Source organism: Sparus aurata, chromosome 6 (assembly GCF_900880675.1).
Source record: "Sparus aurata chromosome 6, fSpaAur1.1, whole genome shotgun sequence".
NCBI classification, from domain to species: Eukaryota; Metazoa; Chordata; class Actinopteri; order Spariformes; family Sparidae; genus Sparus; species Sparus aurata.
The window spans coordinates 25,243,507-25,264,136 of NC_044192.1; the positions used below are offsets into that span (position 1 = coordinate 25,243,507).

The window sequence follows — 20,630 nt, forward strand, 5'->3', positions numbered from 1 at the left end:
TCCCCTGTGGAAAAGAACAGGGGGTAAAGTTTCTCATTCTGTTGTGAGATAATGTAGCCAGAAAGCCCTCACCTAAGGGGTGTCGCTGCAACCAGAGCCTCTCTTTTCCCTTCATCTAACCTCATGCACAGGCGCAACGGCTCAGCAGACCGCAGGAGCGCAACCTTATCAGCAGGCAAAAGAAGTGCCTCTGCTCCGTACCAGGGCTGACAATTAACTGTCGCGCGATGACTGGATTTCTCTGATAACCTTTTATTTGTTCCTCCTGCACGTAACCACTCGCGCAATCTCACTCCATACATGACCAGCCAGAGAGATGTGAGCTGAGGTGAGCTCAAATCTCTTCCGACAGGTTGTACATATATCAGATATGTCTTCACACAAGCCTGCTGCCTGCGTGTATGTGTGTGTGTGTGTGTGTGTGTGTGTGTGTTCATCAGCATTGTGTTGTTTCCCTGCACACACCACAACTCTGTGGTGAGGTTGTCCAGTATGACCTCAATGCTCTTAACTGTTTCTGGATGGTTCCAGCGTTTGTCAGAGAGGTCATGAGGTCATGAGTGCTCGCAGGCACAGGTAATGAGAGAAGACAGTGCCCTCTGGTGGCCAAATGAAAAAAAGAAAGACACTATTTCAAATGTATTAAATAAGACTAACATGGGAAACTGAAAGGAAAAGGTGTTTAAGATATGAGAGACATTTTGTTTAGTTGTTATATGTCATATGGGACACAGAATGAAGAGGAGAAGAGAATAGATGAGTGTCAGTGCATCTTTGAAGTTTGATTGGAAGGGCCATGAGTAACACTGGAAATCAATGAAGCACTTCCACTACAGCACAGATGATCATCCTGGCATTTCTATATGGAAATCATTAGCATATAAAATCCATTAGACACTTACAAGTTTTCCTTAGCTTTCCTATTCAATCTATCTAGATTGTTTTGGTTTGAGTTACCAAGTTTTGGAGATGTCAGTTGCCTGTCCTCTCTTGAATATAATGGAACCAGATGGCACTTAGCTTGTGGCGTTCAAGACACCAAAAAACACATTAAAAAAACACTCAACAGCAAATGCCTCCGGATCACCGCACCGTTCTTGAAATGTTTGGGTTTTTTGAGCACCACAAGCAGAGTGCCATCCGGTTCCACTAGGTTATAATTATTCTACAGCAAGCAAACATGTCTACGTCTGATATCAGGCAGCAACGACCATTGACTACAACATTTAATGTCCAGTTTGGGACCGTTGTAATTGCTCATCGCCATTTCCCCTCAGTTCATTTAGGTCATAAAATGAATGCAACTAATTCACTCAGACATACTGAGTAAATGTCTGTACTGATAAAGTACAGATTTGTTATCAGATAAATGGGCCATAGTACAAATATATATACCAAATCTCCCTTGAAGATGTAAAGATGAAAAGGTGGTGAGGTTTGTAGTCAATCTGTGCCACACAATTTATACATTTTCATACAGTTACTTTCTTTTTTCAGCCACATACAACATCTCTATGTACACTTTATTCAGTTCTTTAATCCAATTTCGTTCTTTTTTACATTAGTAAGTACGCATAATATATTATAGAAGATAATATGAAGATGAATTAAGTTAACCTTATATTCAATTGTGTCATTTACCTGTTGAGGTGGTGAAACATTAGTAACCATCATTAATAAATGGAAGATTTAGAGTTACTTAGTTAGAAGACTAGTCACTAGTTGTTTAACTTAAACAATGAAAGGCTTTATAAACCGTTTATTTAGCAATTGTAAAGGTCTATTAACATCAGCTGAAACATATAGTCATCTAAATACTGTTTATTGATGAACTACACAGTATTTAACCATTTACAAAGTATTGTAAACATCAGTCACAACATAAAAATAAACAATTGCTTAATAAATGGTTTCCAAGGGATTCCATTGTTAGGGGTTTATAGTAAAATAACTATTAACTTACTATAAGTGTACCACTTATTTATGACGGTTATTATAGAGTAACTTAAACATTTTAACACATTTAAACATGGTTGAATCAGAATGCTACAGCACAAGCTACTATGATTTCCTTATGAGTGGTATTATGGATGCACTTAAAATGTCAATGTAAACTATGCATATACATGTCTTACACCATGCATTTGTTTTTAAAAAACAGTGTTTGACATAATATGCATAAACCTGCAGCTAAAGATGTGACATATTTTTCAAAAAACAGTAAATGTATGGAAAAACAAATCACACAGAAGCCCACTTCTATGTACAACTGTTTATTTTTGATTTGCAAAACATCTGACAAAAATAACATTACATAAACACCAATTTATAATAGAAAAAAGAAGATCTTTGAAAAAAAAAATGAGGCAAAAGATAAATTGAAATTACATTAGAATTTAAGTGACTTTCTTTTTCCGAAATTTTGAGCCATATCATGCTGACCTACACAGGCAGTTTATGGCAAGTAGATTCATCAGTATGCATGTGTTACAAACATTACATTAAGTGCTTTTGTTGGTTCAGGCATTTTTAATTGAATGAGGCATGATTTGGGTTCACAATGCAGGGTAAGAATTCAATGCCAAATTCAAATTTATTACTCCTTATAAAAGGTCAATACACATGGCTGACAGAGTACTAAAGAAGAGGCCAATCTCATACTCCGACAAACTATCCCACTCAAATTAAGCTGGGGAACATCTGAAGCCAGCTTCATCAACACCCTCCCCTGCATTAAAAGGTTCATATAATGGCACACAGCTCAGGGTAGGTATGTCCATGGCGACATTGTTCCTCAGTATTCACTGATCAATAAAACTCTCTCATTTCATTCAGTGTTTACCTGAAGCAGTTTGACATGAATACAAAAAAACTTGGTTTAAATTCACCAAAGTGAGTAGTTGCTCCATTAATATGATACTAGGATCTAAAGGATTTCTTTTTTTCCCCAATAGGCACCACTAAGTTGTGTACGTTTCAAAAGACACGATCTTCCAATGAGGCTTTGTCGCGCCGCTTGGGGGGCCGACATTTTGGACGATGCCTGCATTATGTAGTGTCAATAACACACGACTTGGTGACGCTCGAGATAAAAAGCAGCATTGCATGGATACTGAGGATTTCACCTCTCCTAATTCCCCTTGTTAGACTAATCGTTGGCAGGTAATGATGAAGGTAGTGCTAGCAGACTTTAGGGCAGGAGGAGAGGTGAAGAAACAGAATGGGGTACGGAGGAAATGGCAAATAAGAGGGCCAAGGTAAGGATGGCGTACTACAGAGCAAAGACCACACTGACAGTACCAAGCGGAGCGCAAACACACCTCTCGTTTCTCCTACTGCCATAAAGTCTTTTGGGTTGTTCCTTCTTTACAGCTGCATCCACGCCAAAGAAATCTCTCTCTTGCATCCGTTCCTGAAATTTACCAAGATATTCCAAATGATAGAGCAAAATAAGGGAAAGGATCAGGGCCACATGGAAAACATTTATTTGAGCTCAGACTTTAAAGGTCCAATTTGAAAGAAAGTTGTTGAGTCTCATTCCCAACTAGTCCGGCAATGACACTTTGGGTTGGCAGTCCAGACAGGTCACCAGGGTCGGTATTTGATGTAGTCAACCATCTTACAAATTGGACTTTTAAAGTCTACATCATGGGATTAAAGTCAGAATTCTGACTTTAAACTCAGAAGTCAACCAATTTGTTAACATGTGGCCCAAATCGTCTTTCGTAGCAGAGAAAGTCTTTTTTTGGAGTAAATGCAGCCTTACCCCTAGCCAGTCTGAGCCCTGTTGGTCAGAGTGCAGGCACTATATTAAAAAACACTCCCGGTATTTTGTGCGTTAAAAAAAAAAGAAAAAAAAGGCAATGCTAAGTCTGAGAAGAGAGAAAAATAAACTGTACAAAAAAAAAAAAAAAAAAAACTATGAATGACTTCATTAGCTGGACTCTCCCAAAATCTGTGAGATATCTCTGAGGTAATCATTGAAGTATGACTCATTAGACAGCAATAAATACCAACATGAATACAAATATTACAAAAGTAAAAACAGAGGCAAATGCTTAATGCTAAAGCAAAAAAATCTGAGCTAAAAGAGGTAGGTTTTTTAGGTAGATTATGGTGTACATCCATTGTGGACACTCCTTTTTGTAAGAACTACATTAAGTTGATTCCATTACAATCCCTGTCCTAATGAACAAAAAGAAAGAAAAGAAAAGGGAAAAAGGAACAAAAAGAAATAGAAGACTTGGAAGCCTTTGCATGGGAGATGGCCTACTGATCTCTATGAATGATAGCATGTATTTTTACAGACAGGATTTGTAATGGCAACAGTTAGACAAAAAACTTCAAAAATGTCTACCAACATGATATCCTGTAAAGCTTGCTGGTGATAGTGTACCATAAGTTGTGTATTGCAGGCATTGTTACTGTGTTATGTTGCCGATCTTGAGGAAATCTCGCCAAAGACGGATCCAGATTTCCAATGAAGTATGGTTTTCAAGTTCCAGTATTTTAACAACCACAATGCAGGGTTAAAAACTTACGGATTCTGAGCAGCTTACCATGGTGAAAACCAAACAGGAAACTCTGGGGATGCACCGTATGTAGATTTAACTGTATTTGCATGTTATGTACAGTATGTTGGGTGGGGAACTCAATGGAAGAAGGTCCCAAAAGCATATAAAGGAACTGGGGGTTCCCTTCTTATGATTAGAATTCCCCCAATGCTATGCGGTATTGACAAAAATCTATTTGTTCATTTAGCGGTGATATGAAAACATCCTTGAGACTTTTCCCGTTCAATTCTAAATCCCCAAGAGCATCTCCTCTTTTACCCTGTTCTTGCGTGGAGGGAACTCTCCCCGTGGCACTTACTTGTTCACTGATCCTCCCACTGTATTAAACATACACAAATCAACACTGCATCTCTATCTCAATAAAACAAAATAGAACAAAATCAAACCCATATCTACATACAGAAGTATGCATTCAGAGAAAAATCAACATGGAGACTTTTCAAAAACCTCAAAAGTCAGTGTTCAGTAACCAAGCACATCATACCCCTCATCAAACTGACATACTATACATATGAGTGGTACTGTCTAAAGACACTCGAGCCTCAACTCCTTGAAGTTCAATCACAGCAGGGAGATTTGTGTGGGACACATGGAATTATATACTTATATATACTTATATACACTTTCATGAAACGTATTATGATTTACGTGAATATGGAAACATTCACAAACTATTTAACTATCTGTGCTAAGCAGATCCTCTACACGTCCATCCGCGACTGTCGGCTTGTGTCACAGTGACTGAAGACGAGTTGGAATAAAGCCACAGTGGCGGAGAATCGACTCCTATGGTAGATTTTAAGAAAAATAAAAAAAAAATACCCACGAGGGCTGAACAGATTAAAGCAACAACCGTCACAACTTCTCACAAAAACATCTGTGAGAAGATGTTAAGTTCAACAACAAACAAATGCTCTCTCTAGCTCTCTCTCCCTCTCTCACCATCTTCCTCTTAGATCAGAGTAAACCTGGTCTGCGGAGATAAAGGAGGCTCTTGGTCTGATATGGGAGGCCTGCATGGCCGATCACAGGAACAGTTTTAATTTACTGAAGAAAAAATCTGAATTTCCTTTATGCCAAGTTGTATCTAATGAAATCTTTGGGGAACTGTCTTGGTATAAAGACATGTCATCTCCTTTAATTTTTTACCATAATCCCACATGCAGCAAGACATACATTACTGGACTCTAAATCTAAGCGCTTTAATTCTCTTGCTTGTTTGGTTTATAAGCCATTAGATGCTGTCTGATGAAGCATAAGCCAAAGATGACAGCAGAGAGAAGGCATATGAGTTCCTATCATATACAAGCTTATCTTCCAAGAGCCATGGATAAATAGCATACGAGTGTAAGAGATTATATAATGAGAGTATCCACGGCTCTGGAGTCATCATCTTCGATGTACTGTTATGTATCAGCTGTATAACTAGCTTGGTGATCTATATGGCTTATATTAGAGAGCAGCACAGTATGTTTAGCTTGTCCTCTTTTCTGAAATTAGGTGAATACATTGACCAACCATTAAACAAATACTAAATTTGACAAATCAAATACACAAGCAATCCCTGTTTAAGCCAATCCTAACTCATTCTTACAATAAAAATCCATGATCAAAGTCAAAACAAAGAGCATAGTGTCTCAGAACGTAGTGATAATTAATCAAAAAAAGAAGGGTCATAATTGTATTTGCATATATATTTCTGAAAAACATTTGCCGTGAGAAATATCTATGTAGCCCTATGTACAGCCGTGGACATATATATACTGTATAGAACTGGTATTTACACAATGCAGCCACTAGAGGGCTGCGCAGCATACATCATCAAACAGGAGGGCCTGGGTGTAGAGGTGCACATCGCTGACACCACCATAACCACCACCCCCACCAGGCCCTCAGACATTCTAGAAAATCCACTTCCCTGTCAGAAATGAAAGGGGTGTGATATCTGTGGAGATCTGAAGCAGCTTCACAAGCTCTCCGCCCACCGAGCTCACGGCATACTGAGGAGGAACAATTCATGGAATTGTCTTTAAAGGTGAACCGACGTATAAAACAAAAAAGCATCTACTGAAATTACATCCATATCTATGCCAATTCCAAGTATGGTATGCAGCTATATATTAACAAGATAGGCCCCTTTGCTTTGGCCGCGATTTACTATTCCAGTTAGATTTGGCATGTTAGCCCTTTAAAATCTGTGATAATATAGATACTGTATATCAATACATAGGCTTGAGTAAAAGGTGGCATAACAGTGCTCAGGATACATGTGGTAGCAATTAACTATTTACAGGGAAATAAATGATTAAACACAAGAGAAGATTAATGAAAAACAATCTCAAAAGAGAGAGTATCAAGCCTTAATGCAGGCTTGGTGTGATTGACAGTTAGCAGTGTAAAAGTAGCTAACACATTTAGTGGCTAATCTCACCTCAAAACCAGGCACCCCAAAGTCCTATCAAAAAAACCCTCACTAAAAATTACAGACTATGTTCTGTACTTTGCAGTAAACCTAAACAAAGACATTTTCCTTCATAGGCTGTGAGGCTAGTCAGACAGCTTGCTAGCATGTCGAGTGGCTCATGCGTGACACAAGCCACGGAGCAGCACGGTTATTTTTAGGTACTGGAAGCTTTTTGAGAAAGTAGTTGAACCATACCTTTGGTGAAAGGTGAAAGGCATGTGTTTGATTTGTACACATAGTCATATACATATGCTGCCTTGGAGAGAAGCAGATGAAAAACAAACAAACTAAAAGATTTCTGAAGATCTTAAACATGAAACAAAAATTCAAAGTAATGTGCAGGCACTGCTTTTGCACCGATAAACTGAAATGTCATCCGTACTGTATCTAAATTGTTCTGTGTAAAAGTGACTGTTTCACATAGGTGATGTAAATATAAAACAACCCCAGTAAAACCAAGAGGTAGCTCAACTGAATGGCTAAATGTATAACTGAGTATGTTTGTTGTGTGGGTGTGTGCACATGACGTGCACACACAAAATGTCCAGGCATTTGAAGCAGCTGTTGGTTGATTTAAATACAGACAAAACACTGTATATAGGCAGAAGTTGTATGTAGTATAATTTGTATTAGATTAACTTTCCTTGTTTTCTGTCTCTCTGAGCATCTGCTTGCTCTCCATACAACCTTTACGCCGAGATAGACTCTTTCAGATGAGACGCACATGCAACACACACACACACACACACACACACACACACACACACACACACACACACACACACACACACACACACACACACACACACACACACACACCACTTTCTCTCTCCCATCTGCTTCGTACTCAGCTCTATCCCTCCATTTTTCTTGTCTCCAGCTTCCTCTCTGCCGCAGCCTCTAGGAGACTTCGCTGCCGAACACCTCCAACACCAGAGGGGTGAGCTGCATGCTGTGCTCCGGCTGGAAGGAGAGTGAGCGGTACTGTTTGGAGTGCTCCTCGTTGAGGCTGCGCAGGTCGGCCAGCTTCTGGATCATCTTGGCGTAGAGCAGCCTTCCTCCTCCTGGGTGGTGGAGCTGGATGTAGGCCTGCAGGGTCTCTGACAGTCTATCTTGGAGGGCTTCGATCCGTGCGTGATCCTGCACACCTGGGCGGTCTGTGGGAATGGAGATGAGAGTCTTAAGATATTTATGGTTGTTACATGAGCTAGAAAAAAAAAAAAAAAAAAAATTACTGTTAAAATTGAAATGGTGTAGTGAATTTGTTATTATCCCAGAAAAGAAACTCAAAACAAAGACCAATTGTGGATGAAGACGAAATTGATGATCTTTGGATATCTACCATTCTGGCCAGGTGACTTACTAATTTTAGAACAGGGAGAGCACATCTATGCATTGTTAATGAGGTGCCTCATGTACACAAAGGAATGCAAATATCCACCTAATTACACATGCTTGCTTGCGTAACTATGCATGTATAATATATGCACTGCATCTTCTGCAAATGCATACCATAAGCACGAAAGGCTGATGCTCACCAGAAATATGAAACCCTTCAAATAACTAAGACCTCCACTTCAACATGATTAATGTTGAGTGACAGATAACAACAACGATTGAAATGCTCTCTAATCAAAATGTTAAAGTTGATCTTTAGCCATAATAAAAGCCATAATGAATATATTCTGTGTCGGGGGGAAAAAAGAAGCTAACGAGATCACTCATGAACAATTCATGATGACCCCTCTATATGTTCCCTCCTCCGCACTGTCAGACCTACAATACCTGGAGAAAGCAGGCAGATAGCCATCAACAGCACGTGTTCCTCCTCTCGCAGGTCGAGCTTCTTCAGGCCCACCTGGAACTTCACCAGCGGCTCCAGCAGCTCCAGAGTGTGGCCAGCTACAGAGAACGCAACACATCATTATTGGCTGTGGAGCACACATAACCAGCTCTGTGCTGTATCAGGTCCTTTGGGGAACAGCACCGCCCCTCTCACCTATATATATATTCCATTTTGTCTGTCGGAGTCATCTATGGAGAGGATCGTTTCCCCCTTGCATGCTGTGTGTTCTCGGATTTGTTTTCACCAAAACTAATGGCTGAGAATTTATTTTAAACGCGCAAATTTGAATTCAGACCAGTGTATATGCCATGTATCAGGGGTTGTGGTTTTAATGTAGATGTACAAATGAGAAGCCAAACAAAAAGTGCTAAAAGGTTTTCGTTGATTATTATGACTGTACCTCAATTTCTTCATTTAATGGCTGTGACTGTGTAAGGCACCTAAATGCTTCCTGAGCACTGATGAAATTGTGCCAGTAGCATGGATGTTAGTGCCAAATGCTTCTTTTCAAATTATTTAAGCTTTCTAATCAATGAATCCATTTTTACTGAATGTTGGTTTACTTGTAGGCACTGGTCTGTGTTAAGACAACATTAAACACGGATGCATTTCAAAGATCTTTTTTTTGTTTTGTCTAAATTTGATTAAAAAAAACTTTCTGAACAAATTTAAGTCTTAAAAAGTACAGGGCTCCAGAGTGCACCCAAAAATGTTCATTATTTTTTGTTTTTATTAGCTGCACCAGAGATTTAACAGAGATTATCTTGTTACATGATGTAATTATGTCTTGATGTAAATGAAGAAAAACATACATTTCATACATTTCCACCCTTTTTAAGTTAAAATGTATTCAGGTTGCACCTAAATCATGTGCTGGTGCATCTAAATGAGAAAGTGTATCATTGCAACAAGTGTGAAAAATCCTGCTAGAGCCCTGAAGTATCTCACTGACTGGCATACAATCTCAGGTGCTGTATTGGATAGTTTTTAGTCATTCACGGCAGTTATTAAAACTGCCATGTTAGATACAAATCTTTGTGAACTGCCACTGTGAAACAAGGGCCAGAAAAGATTTGAAATCCCATGTGGGTCAAATTTAACCTTATTCCTTATTTGCCTTCACTGAAACTTGTGTACTCTTATTTACTGCATGACAAAACACATCTGTATTCCAGTCATGTTCCCATCAACTATTCAGTGATATTTTAAGAAGCACAACAGAGCTACTTCTGCTGGTTCAGACAGTGGTTGTTTTGTGTGGCGGGCAGGTCAGGAGTGACATTCTTGGGTTGATCCCAGAGAGAGGGGTCTTGTTTGAAAGGCAAATGAAAGCCATGCCCACAGGGGCTTCTGTGGATATGTAAGACTGGTTTTGCAGAAAAACGTGCTCTAACATCCTTTTCCTATGGGTGTGTGGCCGCTGCCAGTAACCTTATCTCTACTCCCACACTAATGATCCGGTCGCCTCCTTAATGCAGGGCTGCCTCCTAGAAGTGTTAATGTGTAACATGCGCTTCTTTTCTTCGCTGAGCCATACACATAGTCCTCAACACCAGCTTGTCAAACTGTACACGTGGCAGCGCTTAGACTAACCTTTGGTGACGTCACTGATCTGGTATTTAAAGTCCGGCCCACCACAGCTCCAGGACATGTCTTCCAGGTTGAAGCTTTGATTAGAGCGCAGCATGATCACCTCAATGGCGCTGGACTTGAGCAGAGCAATCTGGTCTTCTGCAGTTAGCTCCCTGCAATGAAAGATATCACCCACTACGTTATAGAACCACAAATAGTCAACTATGTAAAGGGGCGATATGCAGTTTTGGAGAAGAAATTAAAACTCATCAAGCTGTTCTCAAAGGACAATAAGGTCGCCAGAACATTGTTTGAAGCTAGAGAGATGGCAGGGTCTGCCAAATATCATCAAACAAACAGTATGAATTTGTCCTTTCCTTGGAGGGCAGTTTGTCTATTCTGTTTATTCAGCCAATAAAACAAAGAGAGTTTGTCTATCTAGTTTGTTTAGGCATAAACAAATGATTATCCAATGAAGATCTTTCTTTTCTGACTAAAATTCCTGTCCCAAAACTACATAGTGCACCTTTAAACTAAGAGTCCTCAAATAACTTAAATCATAGCGGATTGGTCATTTTTAATTTGGTAGCAATAGGTACACCAGTAAAGCTAAAAACTAGTAAACAAGAACCTCTATTCTGTGTGTTTATGCATGTGTTAGTAAAAGGATTTTGCTTATCAATAGTTTAGTGACTACGGGTTCAAGGTCGGTCAAATTCTTCAAAGTTTATCAGATGTATGCTGTGCAGGAAGAAAAAAAAAATGTTGTTTTGCTTCCTCCTGCTGGGATGGAAAACTACTTTGATAAACAAAAGTCAAATCACGGTAAAATCCTCCACCTAGTCATGTTATGAAATGTCTTTAAATGTTTATAAGGATGAAGCTACTGAACGAGCAGGAGACATGAGGTAGAACCTGCATATCTTTAGGGGAGGTCTGGGGTGTTATTCAGGGCTTAGGCAGCAGATCATAAGTGGACAAACATTCCAGAGGTAATCCGACCACGTCCATCACTCGCTGCCAGTGGGAACAGCAACTTTCAGGAAATACAGGCCCCGACTCATTTTAGCCTTGACTTTGGGGTGACCCCCCCCCCGAGACATTGAGCGTTCGTCCGTGTCAACACACTTAAAGACAAACATGCTTAAAGGCAACAGTTGCCATGTGTGGAAGGTGGGGAAGAAACAATGAAAAGGCCTTGACCAGCCATCGTAATTCTGCCTCTACAGTCAAAAATAATGTGCTGGCCCTTGTCTTCCAAAAGCAAATTATTCTACTTACTCTTATTTTCAAGGTAAAGATATTGTTTTCCTTCATATCTCCTAATCGAACTTGTACTGTTCCATAGCTTTAACAAAAGTGTGATTTTCAGATACAAACCTGAGGGTGTATGTAAGAAACAAACAGATGACAGTACTAGAGAAGTGTCTTCTGCTAAGGTTAGGCAATCACCCATTAACACACTTAAAGGGCTGAACTTCACACCGACAACATGCCCGTGGCAAATGTATAACCTCGTCCAGTGGAGGAACAACTACACATGAGAGATTTTCCACGACGTGTCAGCTCTCTGTAATATACAGTTCGTCAGTACTCTCCGGCCTTTAGACCACGGTCATCGCTGTGGCACAATATCGACTTGTCGGGCAGGAAAACAAGTAGATGTACAAAGTCTAAGTCACTCAGTGACACGTAAATAATAAAAACACATGAGAAGAAGTGCAGAAAATTCTGTCTGTACATGTTTGTTTAGGCAAAGATTTATTTTGCCAGGTCTATTCTGTATCCAAACAGAAAATCAGATAAACACATGGCCATCTGACTTTGAACTCAGGTCACGGTGATGTGCAAAAAAAAGTACAGACCAAGAAGAAACTATATAAAGCACTAATTTTTGCTAATGAACATCTTTTAGTGATCTCTTGTTACTGTGATCTTGGTTCAACAATCTGCTTTTGCTGGGCTGTGGGCATAGGAGTCAAATTCTACATAAGGCATGTTCTTTTGTCTGGCTAATATCAGCCGTTATCAACCAATGCATAGTGACAGAGTTGAAATTCTGACAGACAGTTGGAAAGTTGCTCTCCACACACCTGAACCCAGGGATCATCTTGGCAAATCCAATGACCTTCTGGATGCTATAGGAGACCAGGTCAGCCAGGTGGGGCAGCATGGAGAAGCTGGAGCCCTCCTCCTCGCTGGAGTCAGGACTGCTGCCCTGCTCTTGGTACATCATCAGCAGGTTGTTGAAGTTCATTTTGGTGTCTACTGACTCTGCAGTAAAAAAGATAAAGAAAGCAGATAAGAGAGGAGACAAGAAAAGAGAGAGCAGTGGTCATACACCATAGAAAAACAATATCACACTATTCCTGTGTGAAAAGACATACTCTGTGCTGAAACAACCGAGAGAAACCATGAAATAGAGAGGGCTTGTTGATGGAAAGGATCATCGTAGTGTCAGGTCAGTAGGCGTGAGAATGAAAGCTTAGATGACAGCAACGACAACATGTGAAGCATGCAGAACTAGCTGGGGTTGTTTTGAGTCATTAGTCTCCACTGAATGTTGGCGGTAGGACACGTGACCATGTCCCTCGCTGTGTTCGCTCCATTAGTGACGGATGCATTAATGAACTGATGTTTACTAGTAGGAGTCAGGTGGCTGGGGGGGCGACAGGTTATTCAGGGATTTTTCCACTAGATTCTCAGAAAAGCAGCATAATATGCAAAAAGCTGAACTGGAATAAAAACCTGTCTTAAGTTAAGTATGAACTCTTATTTTTCACAACTGCCAATTGTGGGATCTTATTGAGCCTTCTATTGAGAGTTTGGTTGTTTTTCTTTATGTTGATAAAGGTTCTCAGTTATCCAGGTTCTAACAGTTCTCCCCTCCAGATAATTAGAACTGAAGAAGCCTCTTAGATACAGCATTTAGAATTGTTTTTCTTAGTCAGATATATTTTTAGTCAGGTAATACATATTATTCTTCCTTGTTCCAATATAACATTTGTTTCTGGGTGATTCCTACAAAAGGATGACTGTGCAGGACAAACTAGCTTCAGCGTAACCCTCAACAGTCACTTTTTTCATCTGATTTTAAGTGAAGCTTCAATAGTGAGTGTCTCTTACCTGGAGAGTGACTGAAAGAGTCAGAGGAGGCATCAGACAGAGAGTGGAGCGAAGCCGCTCTGCTGGCGCTACGCGTCACTGGGCCCTCGCGCACAGGAGGCTAAACGGGAGAAAAGGGAACACATAAAGACCTTGGTAGATTCTGGTCACATTTTTTCATTGATTAATAGAAATTATTGATGGTGAAATACATGTATTCAGTAAAAAGCCTCACAATCTTCATTGACATGCAAACGATGAATTAGTGTTCATGGTTTCTGTTTCTCATAAAGAAATACTGAACATTGTTAACCCTCTGAAAAAAAAAAAAGCATCAAGTTACTGAACTTGTTTTTAATTGTGTGTGTGTGTGTGTGTGTGCGTGTGCGTGTGTTGTGTGGGGATGGAAATCTGTTGGATGACAGCACTGCAAGTTACATGTTCGAGAAGAAGGAGATGTGCAAGGTAAAATTCAAAGCAATGTTTCCAAGGAGAAATGGACCACTGGGTGTGAGATTGGTGAGCAAACAAGATCAAACAAGACTATTGTTGAGGTGAAATGGAGTACAGCTGAAGCAGGAACAAATTCTGATGTAAGACACAATTAAATGCTGGTTAATGCACAACAAGGTTCACACAAAGATCCCTGCATTCATTTGAAAGTTATGTCATATGTCATTTCTACTTTGTGGGACTATGAACTGGGAGTGACTAGTGGAAGTGTAAAGCAACATAAGTGTGGATAATGTGTAAACAGAGTGGGGACTGTTCCATCAATCTTAACACAATTACAACAATATGCTGTGTTTCTTTTCTGTTTTAGGTCTTTTGAGGTCATGAAATCTTTTTTATCTATAACATTAAAAAAAAGAACTCAGACAAATCTGACAGCAAAACAATGAACTAATGATGACAATGATTGTTGATGACAGGAATTGTATGAAGACACGAACCCTGAAGCGGCAGAAGTCAGAGTAGGAGTCGTCATATGTTTTGTGGTGCGCCTCCACCAGTGTGGCGATGACCTGGCTCTGTTCGTCGGTGAGCCGGGGCCGCCTCGCCTCCCTCTCTGCTTCGCGCTGCGCCTCCTCGTCCTTCCTCCGTTGAATCAGGTCCTTCTTCCTCTGCACTTCCTCATCTGTCAGAATGACTGAGGGTGCAAGTGTTGAGAGACAAAGAGTGAGAGTGTTAGAATTATCTACACACCCACACACAGGAAAAATAAACTTTGCATGGAGAATACAGTTTTTACACTAGCAGAAAACAGCAGGGCAACAGGTGGGGGACATATATACCACCAGAATTGGTTGATGGGCACACCACTTTAACAGCATTTCAGTATGCACTTGTGTTTTACATTGTGATGACAACTTTGTCAATGTAGTGTTGGGTGGAGGGGGCTTGTTATTCTCTAGAGGAAGAGAATGGGAGGGGACAGGTCCATATGGAGACCCCTGCTGCACTGAACAACTGAATGCATTGTCTTTGTTCTGTTCGCTCCTTGTTGTTCTAGCCACTGAATTAGCTCACAGAGACATAGAGAGAGAGACAGAGAGAGAGCTGGGTCTCAACAACAAGCTGCTGTTTTTGCAACAGCAATGCCACTGGCTCCCGTTCATATACAGTAAATCTCAGCGTTGGTGCCACCACTCTTGTGGTATTCCAGACACTCTGGGGACGGAGCATGGGGCTGGAAGTGAGGGGCCTTAGCTTAAAAGAGGTCTGCGGACAATATGCGGATATCGGGAGAAAACAAGAGAAAAATGTACCTGCTATTTACAGACAATGAAAATAAACAAGACTGTGTAGAAAGAAGAGGCCTCAATAGATTGTACATAACAGCAGGTGTTTAAACTTCAGATGGAGTAAACTTACTGTATACAATGTGGGGAGGCTCCGCTAGTTCAAATGGAACATGTAAACACTCTCACAGGGGCAAAGACCCAGAGATACTTGAACCCGTTCCAAATATTACATAATATACAAGAGGGACAGTTGCCCCCCAAAATTATGAAAGCAAGTTGTGAAGATTTTTAATATCAAACCTTCAAAAAAGAAAAAAAAACAGTAGATGTAATGATACTTAGGTACAGGGGGTTGTCGTTTATCTTATCTTGTTAACATGGGATGGTGATCTTGAATGAGTCCACAACAAAGTTTTGGGCAAACACAACAACCTTTCACCTAATTATCCCATCCTAGCAGTTAATATAATAATGTATAATAAACTGGGATCAGCCTGAAAACCCTATACTATTTAAATACATGCATTTAAACACACAGTGTAAGGTTGAAGTATTGACCTTAGGACATGTGGGTCACCTGTCATACTTACACTCTTTCATCATGCCGATGTCCACGCAGCGTTTGAGCCGGCATGCCTGGCAGTGGCGCCTGTTGTCCTTGGTGATGGTGCAACTGCCGTTGAAAGGACACGTGAAGCTGGCCTTGCGCTTCATACTGCGTCTAAATAAATATACATTTTACAGTCAGCTCAAATTAACAGATATCAGTTTACAAACGCAAATTTCTTAAAAAGAATTCAGTGTCGTGCATCAAAGATTTTTTCCCTGTATGTGTGTCTGAAAATGTTGATAATGGAGCTCTGTCTCAAGTGATTTAACATGTATAGCAAACTGTGGCAGCTTTAAAAGTGCTTTGCACAAATAATCATGGTAGAACCGGTTAAATATTTTTGCCCTTGAAGCTGGAGCCTGAGCAAAACAGCATAAATATGGATGAGTGCCAAGGAAACCAGGGGTAAAAGACGAGTCTTGCCAAACTGTGACGCAAAGCATAATGATTTAGTCAGTGATGGACGTGGACGTATGACCAATTATACACAGACATGAGCGAAAACATACAGATAAGCATGCTTGGTGAGAGTTCAAACAGGGGCCAGCTGAGAAACGAGGAAGGAGATTATCAAAACATCCGTCCATTTCATCCTCTCCCTTTAAATATCAACACTGCCGAGAGGAACAGTCGCAAACGGGGCAGATACGTCGAACACACACTAGCTTACAAAATCATGACTTGCTCCAGTTTTGTCTTCAGTCAAATTGGAAACTCGTGTGTATTGGTGAGCAGGCGGCAGCTGGGGCATTAACTATAGGACCGAGCTCATTTGTATTCTCTACCTGCTGCTGGGCATTAGTGGGAACTTCAATGTTGTCAGTGTGTGTTCTTATGTAACTGTGGGTGGTAATTACATTTAATGTGTGTGAATGTGGGTGGTCTTTATATATGCAAGTGCAGACCTGTGTTTGTTTGCTAATGTGTACATGTGTCAATAGTAACGTGTATCTTTCTGTTCTCACCAGGTTGATTTGAGCTATTGTTGTATACATTAGATTTGTCAATTTGGGTATGCTTCACAGTGTATCTGTAAACTCCAATATGCATTTGTGTACCTGAAAAAACCCTTGCAGCCCTCACAGGTCATGGCGTTGAAGTGGAAGCCGGTGGCTTTATCGCCGCAGACACCGCAGATCCGCGGCACGTTCCTATCGAACTCATCAGAAGCGGTGGACGTACTCACAACCGTGGACTCCATCACTGAACAAAGAAATAACAGAGACAAAAAAAACAAACAAATGAAATCAGTTCCTAGTTATAAACATTTTTCACTTGCACAAAAACTCACAACCACAAATCAGCAAAAAGAAAAACAAAAAACAAGAAAAAAAAGAGAAGAAATATGAATCAAGCTGCCAACTTCCAACATCTGAAGTAAATTTAAAACGATTATTCTAAAGTTATGACTTCACAAGATATGTGACAACAAAAGTGTTAATGTCTCAACTTTCATCTGCCTTTTTTCATAATATTGCTGTGAAAATTCAACAACATGTGAGATACATTATGTCTTTCCACCTGTCTCCATACCAGCCCAACAGTGTCCACTATTTCAGGACAAATCCCAGTCCCCAGTCTTCTTTGGAGGTGAACTCAACTCCAGTGTTTTTGTCCTGGGGCGAGGAACGGGAGCCATATGAATCAAGTGGAAAAACCCTTGTTCCACTCCAAAATGCTGGATCTGGGTTACATTTGATTACATAGTGCTCAGAGTATCTATTTCACTTAACGGCCTTGTAAGAGGGAGGGGGGGAAAAAGGCATGTCACCGCAAGGCTAGCATCCTCATAAACAAACAATCACTGTCTTATTCACAAAGCTCCTTTCTCATTCCTTTCTTCGCTTTCACTGCGGAGTGAAAGCGAAGCAAATGATGGAAGGAGATGAAGGGCCGAGGGTGGCGACGGTAGGGGAACTAAACCGATACAAACCTCAACAAACTCACAAATCAAAAGAGCAAATGAGGTAAGGGCCCAGCTGAATAATTTAAAATGTTTGACAGATCACTCCATTACTCATGTCTAATTAAGAAAACACGGGTTCTGCTAAAAGTTTCATATACTTTCCTGTTGTTTTTATATTTAGTTAAACAGTAAATATGAAGAGTGTGCCTTTAAGCCAAACTGTGTTGTTGACCACTTTTATTAGCAGGACATGTAGTCCTCATTAAAACAAAGGGTCAAAACAAGAAAGGAAACAGAGGATCTAGTCATTGCCTTGCTGCTGCAGGCAGCATGGACAGCAGTGACTCGAGCTTCTGCCGTATGTTGATGACCTGTATCACGGCACACAAGCTTCAACCAGGAACATCTGACATGATGACCGTTACAGTAGAACGAATTGGTAGACATCCACACAACTGGATGTGGCAGCAGCTGACAGCAAATATTTGTGGAGGAAAACCAGTAAGCATATTGAACTGAATTCCGATTTACAAAAGACCACAGAGAGGTTGAAGGGAAAAAGCACTCGATGTGAAGAAAGCTCAAAGCAGAGCAGTCATTTCTCACATGATACAGATGGAAAGAAAAAACAGATGTCGTGGAATCGATATTGTAAAGCCTGACAAATAACATTTTATCAGCTCTCCAGTGACAAAATAGGCTCAGGTGTGTACTAAACTCCCGGGTTTTCTCCAACTCTCCCTGTGCACAATTTCTTCTGCAGAGGTAAAGCACACATGTTGAGTCAAAGGTCCTTCAGAATGACATACCAGCAAATGCACTGATCATCAATCATATCAAACAAATGTCATGTCTCCATGACAGCGATACAATAGGGTTTTGTCCACGGACATATCAAGATAAGGTCTCCAGGTTGTTTACAATATGATAACACTTGCCATCAGGGTGATGTAATATGATTGGTCACAGGTCACACTCACCCCATGCAGCCTAAGTTATGTGAGCAACTATGCTGGCCAAGGGCTCTGAATCAACACTTGAACAGGTTGTTTAAATGATAAGAAAAACGCTTTTCTGCAATTGGGAAAATACAACAGATCACTGATGTGAAAGAAATCAACTCATGTTAGACAGATCTTATTTGTCTGTCCAACATGATTTTTTTGGAATCAGTCAGGACATTGCAGAGCTTTTCATCCTCCTGCTGCGTTGTCCCTAGCCTGTGCTCCACAACTCCAAACTCATGAGTATGTCTGTTAAAAAGCTTACTTTGTTACTTTCGTACTGCAAATAGTAGTAGTAGTAGTAGTAGTAGTAGTAGTAGAGCTCGCATGTAAATCATGGTTGGGTAATGTGCAATACTAGAACGAGGACATTAGAACTCTTGTAGGAGAGGTGGCACGATATAAGGAAAATCTGTTTTGTGCGATAACAGTGTTCAGTATTGTGATAATGATATGACTTGCGATAAATAAATAAATAAATAAAAATTGGAAAGACCAGTTTGCGATTTGTTTCTCAAATCGGATCTGAAAGATGGAATGTCCGCACTATTATTTGCAAGTGATCGGGTCGGATTTTAGCGTCCAGACGTCACCAACATACACGCATGGGGTTGCTGTGGTAACTACGTGGGGGCCAGTCACTACATACACTGGTGGCTTTAAAACACGTACGCATGAGAAATGAGGATCCATTATATTACTCTCAAAACAATCATGTTGTCATGTCGTGGAGCAGAAAATTTATTGAAGCATGACTGTTCAGGGACTGCTGTTCTCTGCCTTGTTTATCATACCACTTTACTTGTAGCAGCATGGATACTGCTCAGCTGCTCTGATGCACCTTTGTGACTCTGCAACTCATATTGTCGCTGTGTGGTGTTGCAACTGAATGGCATTTCAAACCATGTTCAAAGCATGTTTTCTTTTTAGCTGTCCAGACTTCCTAAAGTCAATGTTAACACAATCTGGACATAGGTTAGCCGGGGCACGTTCACATGATGAGTGTGAATGCATGGCACATGGTAATTAAATTACTTTTCTTACTCGTCACGTTGCAGGGATTCTTTTGTTTAGTGTTTATTGTGCATGTTCATATCACGACGACGATGAAAATATGATTTTAGCTCTTCAAATGTCTTGCTGACATTTTGAAGAGGTGACAAATTCTCAACAAACGGAGACCATTTGTGATCCACAGGAAAAACTGCAGTGTCCATGACGTATGTATGTAATGATAAACAACATTGGCTAGTATAAATGAGAGAGCTCTTTGTGGAAATAGATAAATAAATAAAAAACATCTGATTGCATAAGTGCAAACTAATCCCAGCAGGTGTTCACACTCAACACACTGTTCACCAACAGGAATTGCACCCTTTTTTTCTTACTATATCATCAGCTGATCATTGAAGTCAGTCCTCTGTGATTGCATTCAGCCTTGACAGCCCATTACACTAAATGCACAGTAGTACTGAGAGAGCGCTAAATAATGCAGCAGGTTATTAGAGCAGATCTGTACTCATTCCAGTCTCAGGCACGCAAAGCCAGGGAACAGGTTTGCAGCTCAAGGCTTCTATGTCTCACTCTTGACTGATATGCATATTTGTGTGTGAGGCGTTCTGCAGCATCAATCAAATCTGCCACTGCAATAATAATGTGAAATATTACTTATGTCTCATGTATTACGCTGGCATGAGGGATAAAACAGAAACAGTGAAATTTCTGTTTTGCTTCAAGGGTTGACTTTTGTTCCATGACGGCATGATGGTGTGGATTTTCACCAGCCGGCTGGCTAATTGAAGCA

The 20,630-nt window shown here is 40.4% G+C and overlaps 1 protein-coding gene across 3 annotated transcripts in view; it reads right to left on the reverse strand.

Annotated features, from left to right (window-relative positions):
- Positions 1-2,257: 2,257 nt before the first annotated feature.
- Positions 2,258-20,630, reverse strand: part of LOC115583480 (vitamin D3 receptor B) — a 28,485-nt gene continuing 10,112 nt past the window's right edge. For all 3 annotated transcript variants that reach the window (XM_030420366.1, XM_030420365.1, XM_030420367.1), the window contains 8 exons: positions 16,975-17,119; positions 15,897-16,027; positions 14,515-14,711; positions 13,583-13,682; positions 12,550-12,730; positions 10,478-10,629; positions 8,824-8,940; positions 2,258-8,195 (listed from right to left, as the gene is read on the reverse strand). In XM_030420366.1, coding sequence (XP_030276226.1) covers positions 7,939-8,195; positions 8,824-8,940; positions 10,478-10,629; positions 12,550-12,730; positions 13,583-13,682; positions 14,515-14,711; positions 15,897-16,027; positions 16,975-17,117 — 1,278 coding nt within the window. In that variant the 5' untranslated portion in view covers positions 17,118-17,119 and the 3' untranslated portion in view covers positions 2,258-7,938. The remainder of the gene's footprint in view (positions 8,196-8,823; positions 8,941-10,477; positions 10,630-12,549; positions 12,731-13,582; positions 13,683-14,514; positions 14,712-15,896; positions 16,028-16,974; positions 17,120-20,630) is intronic.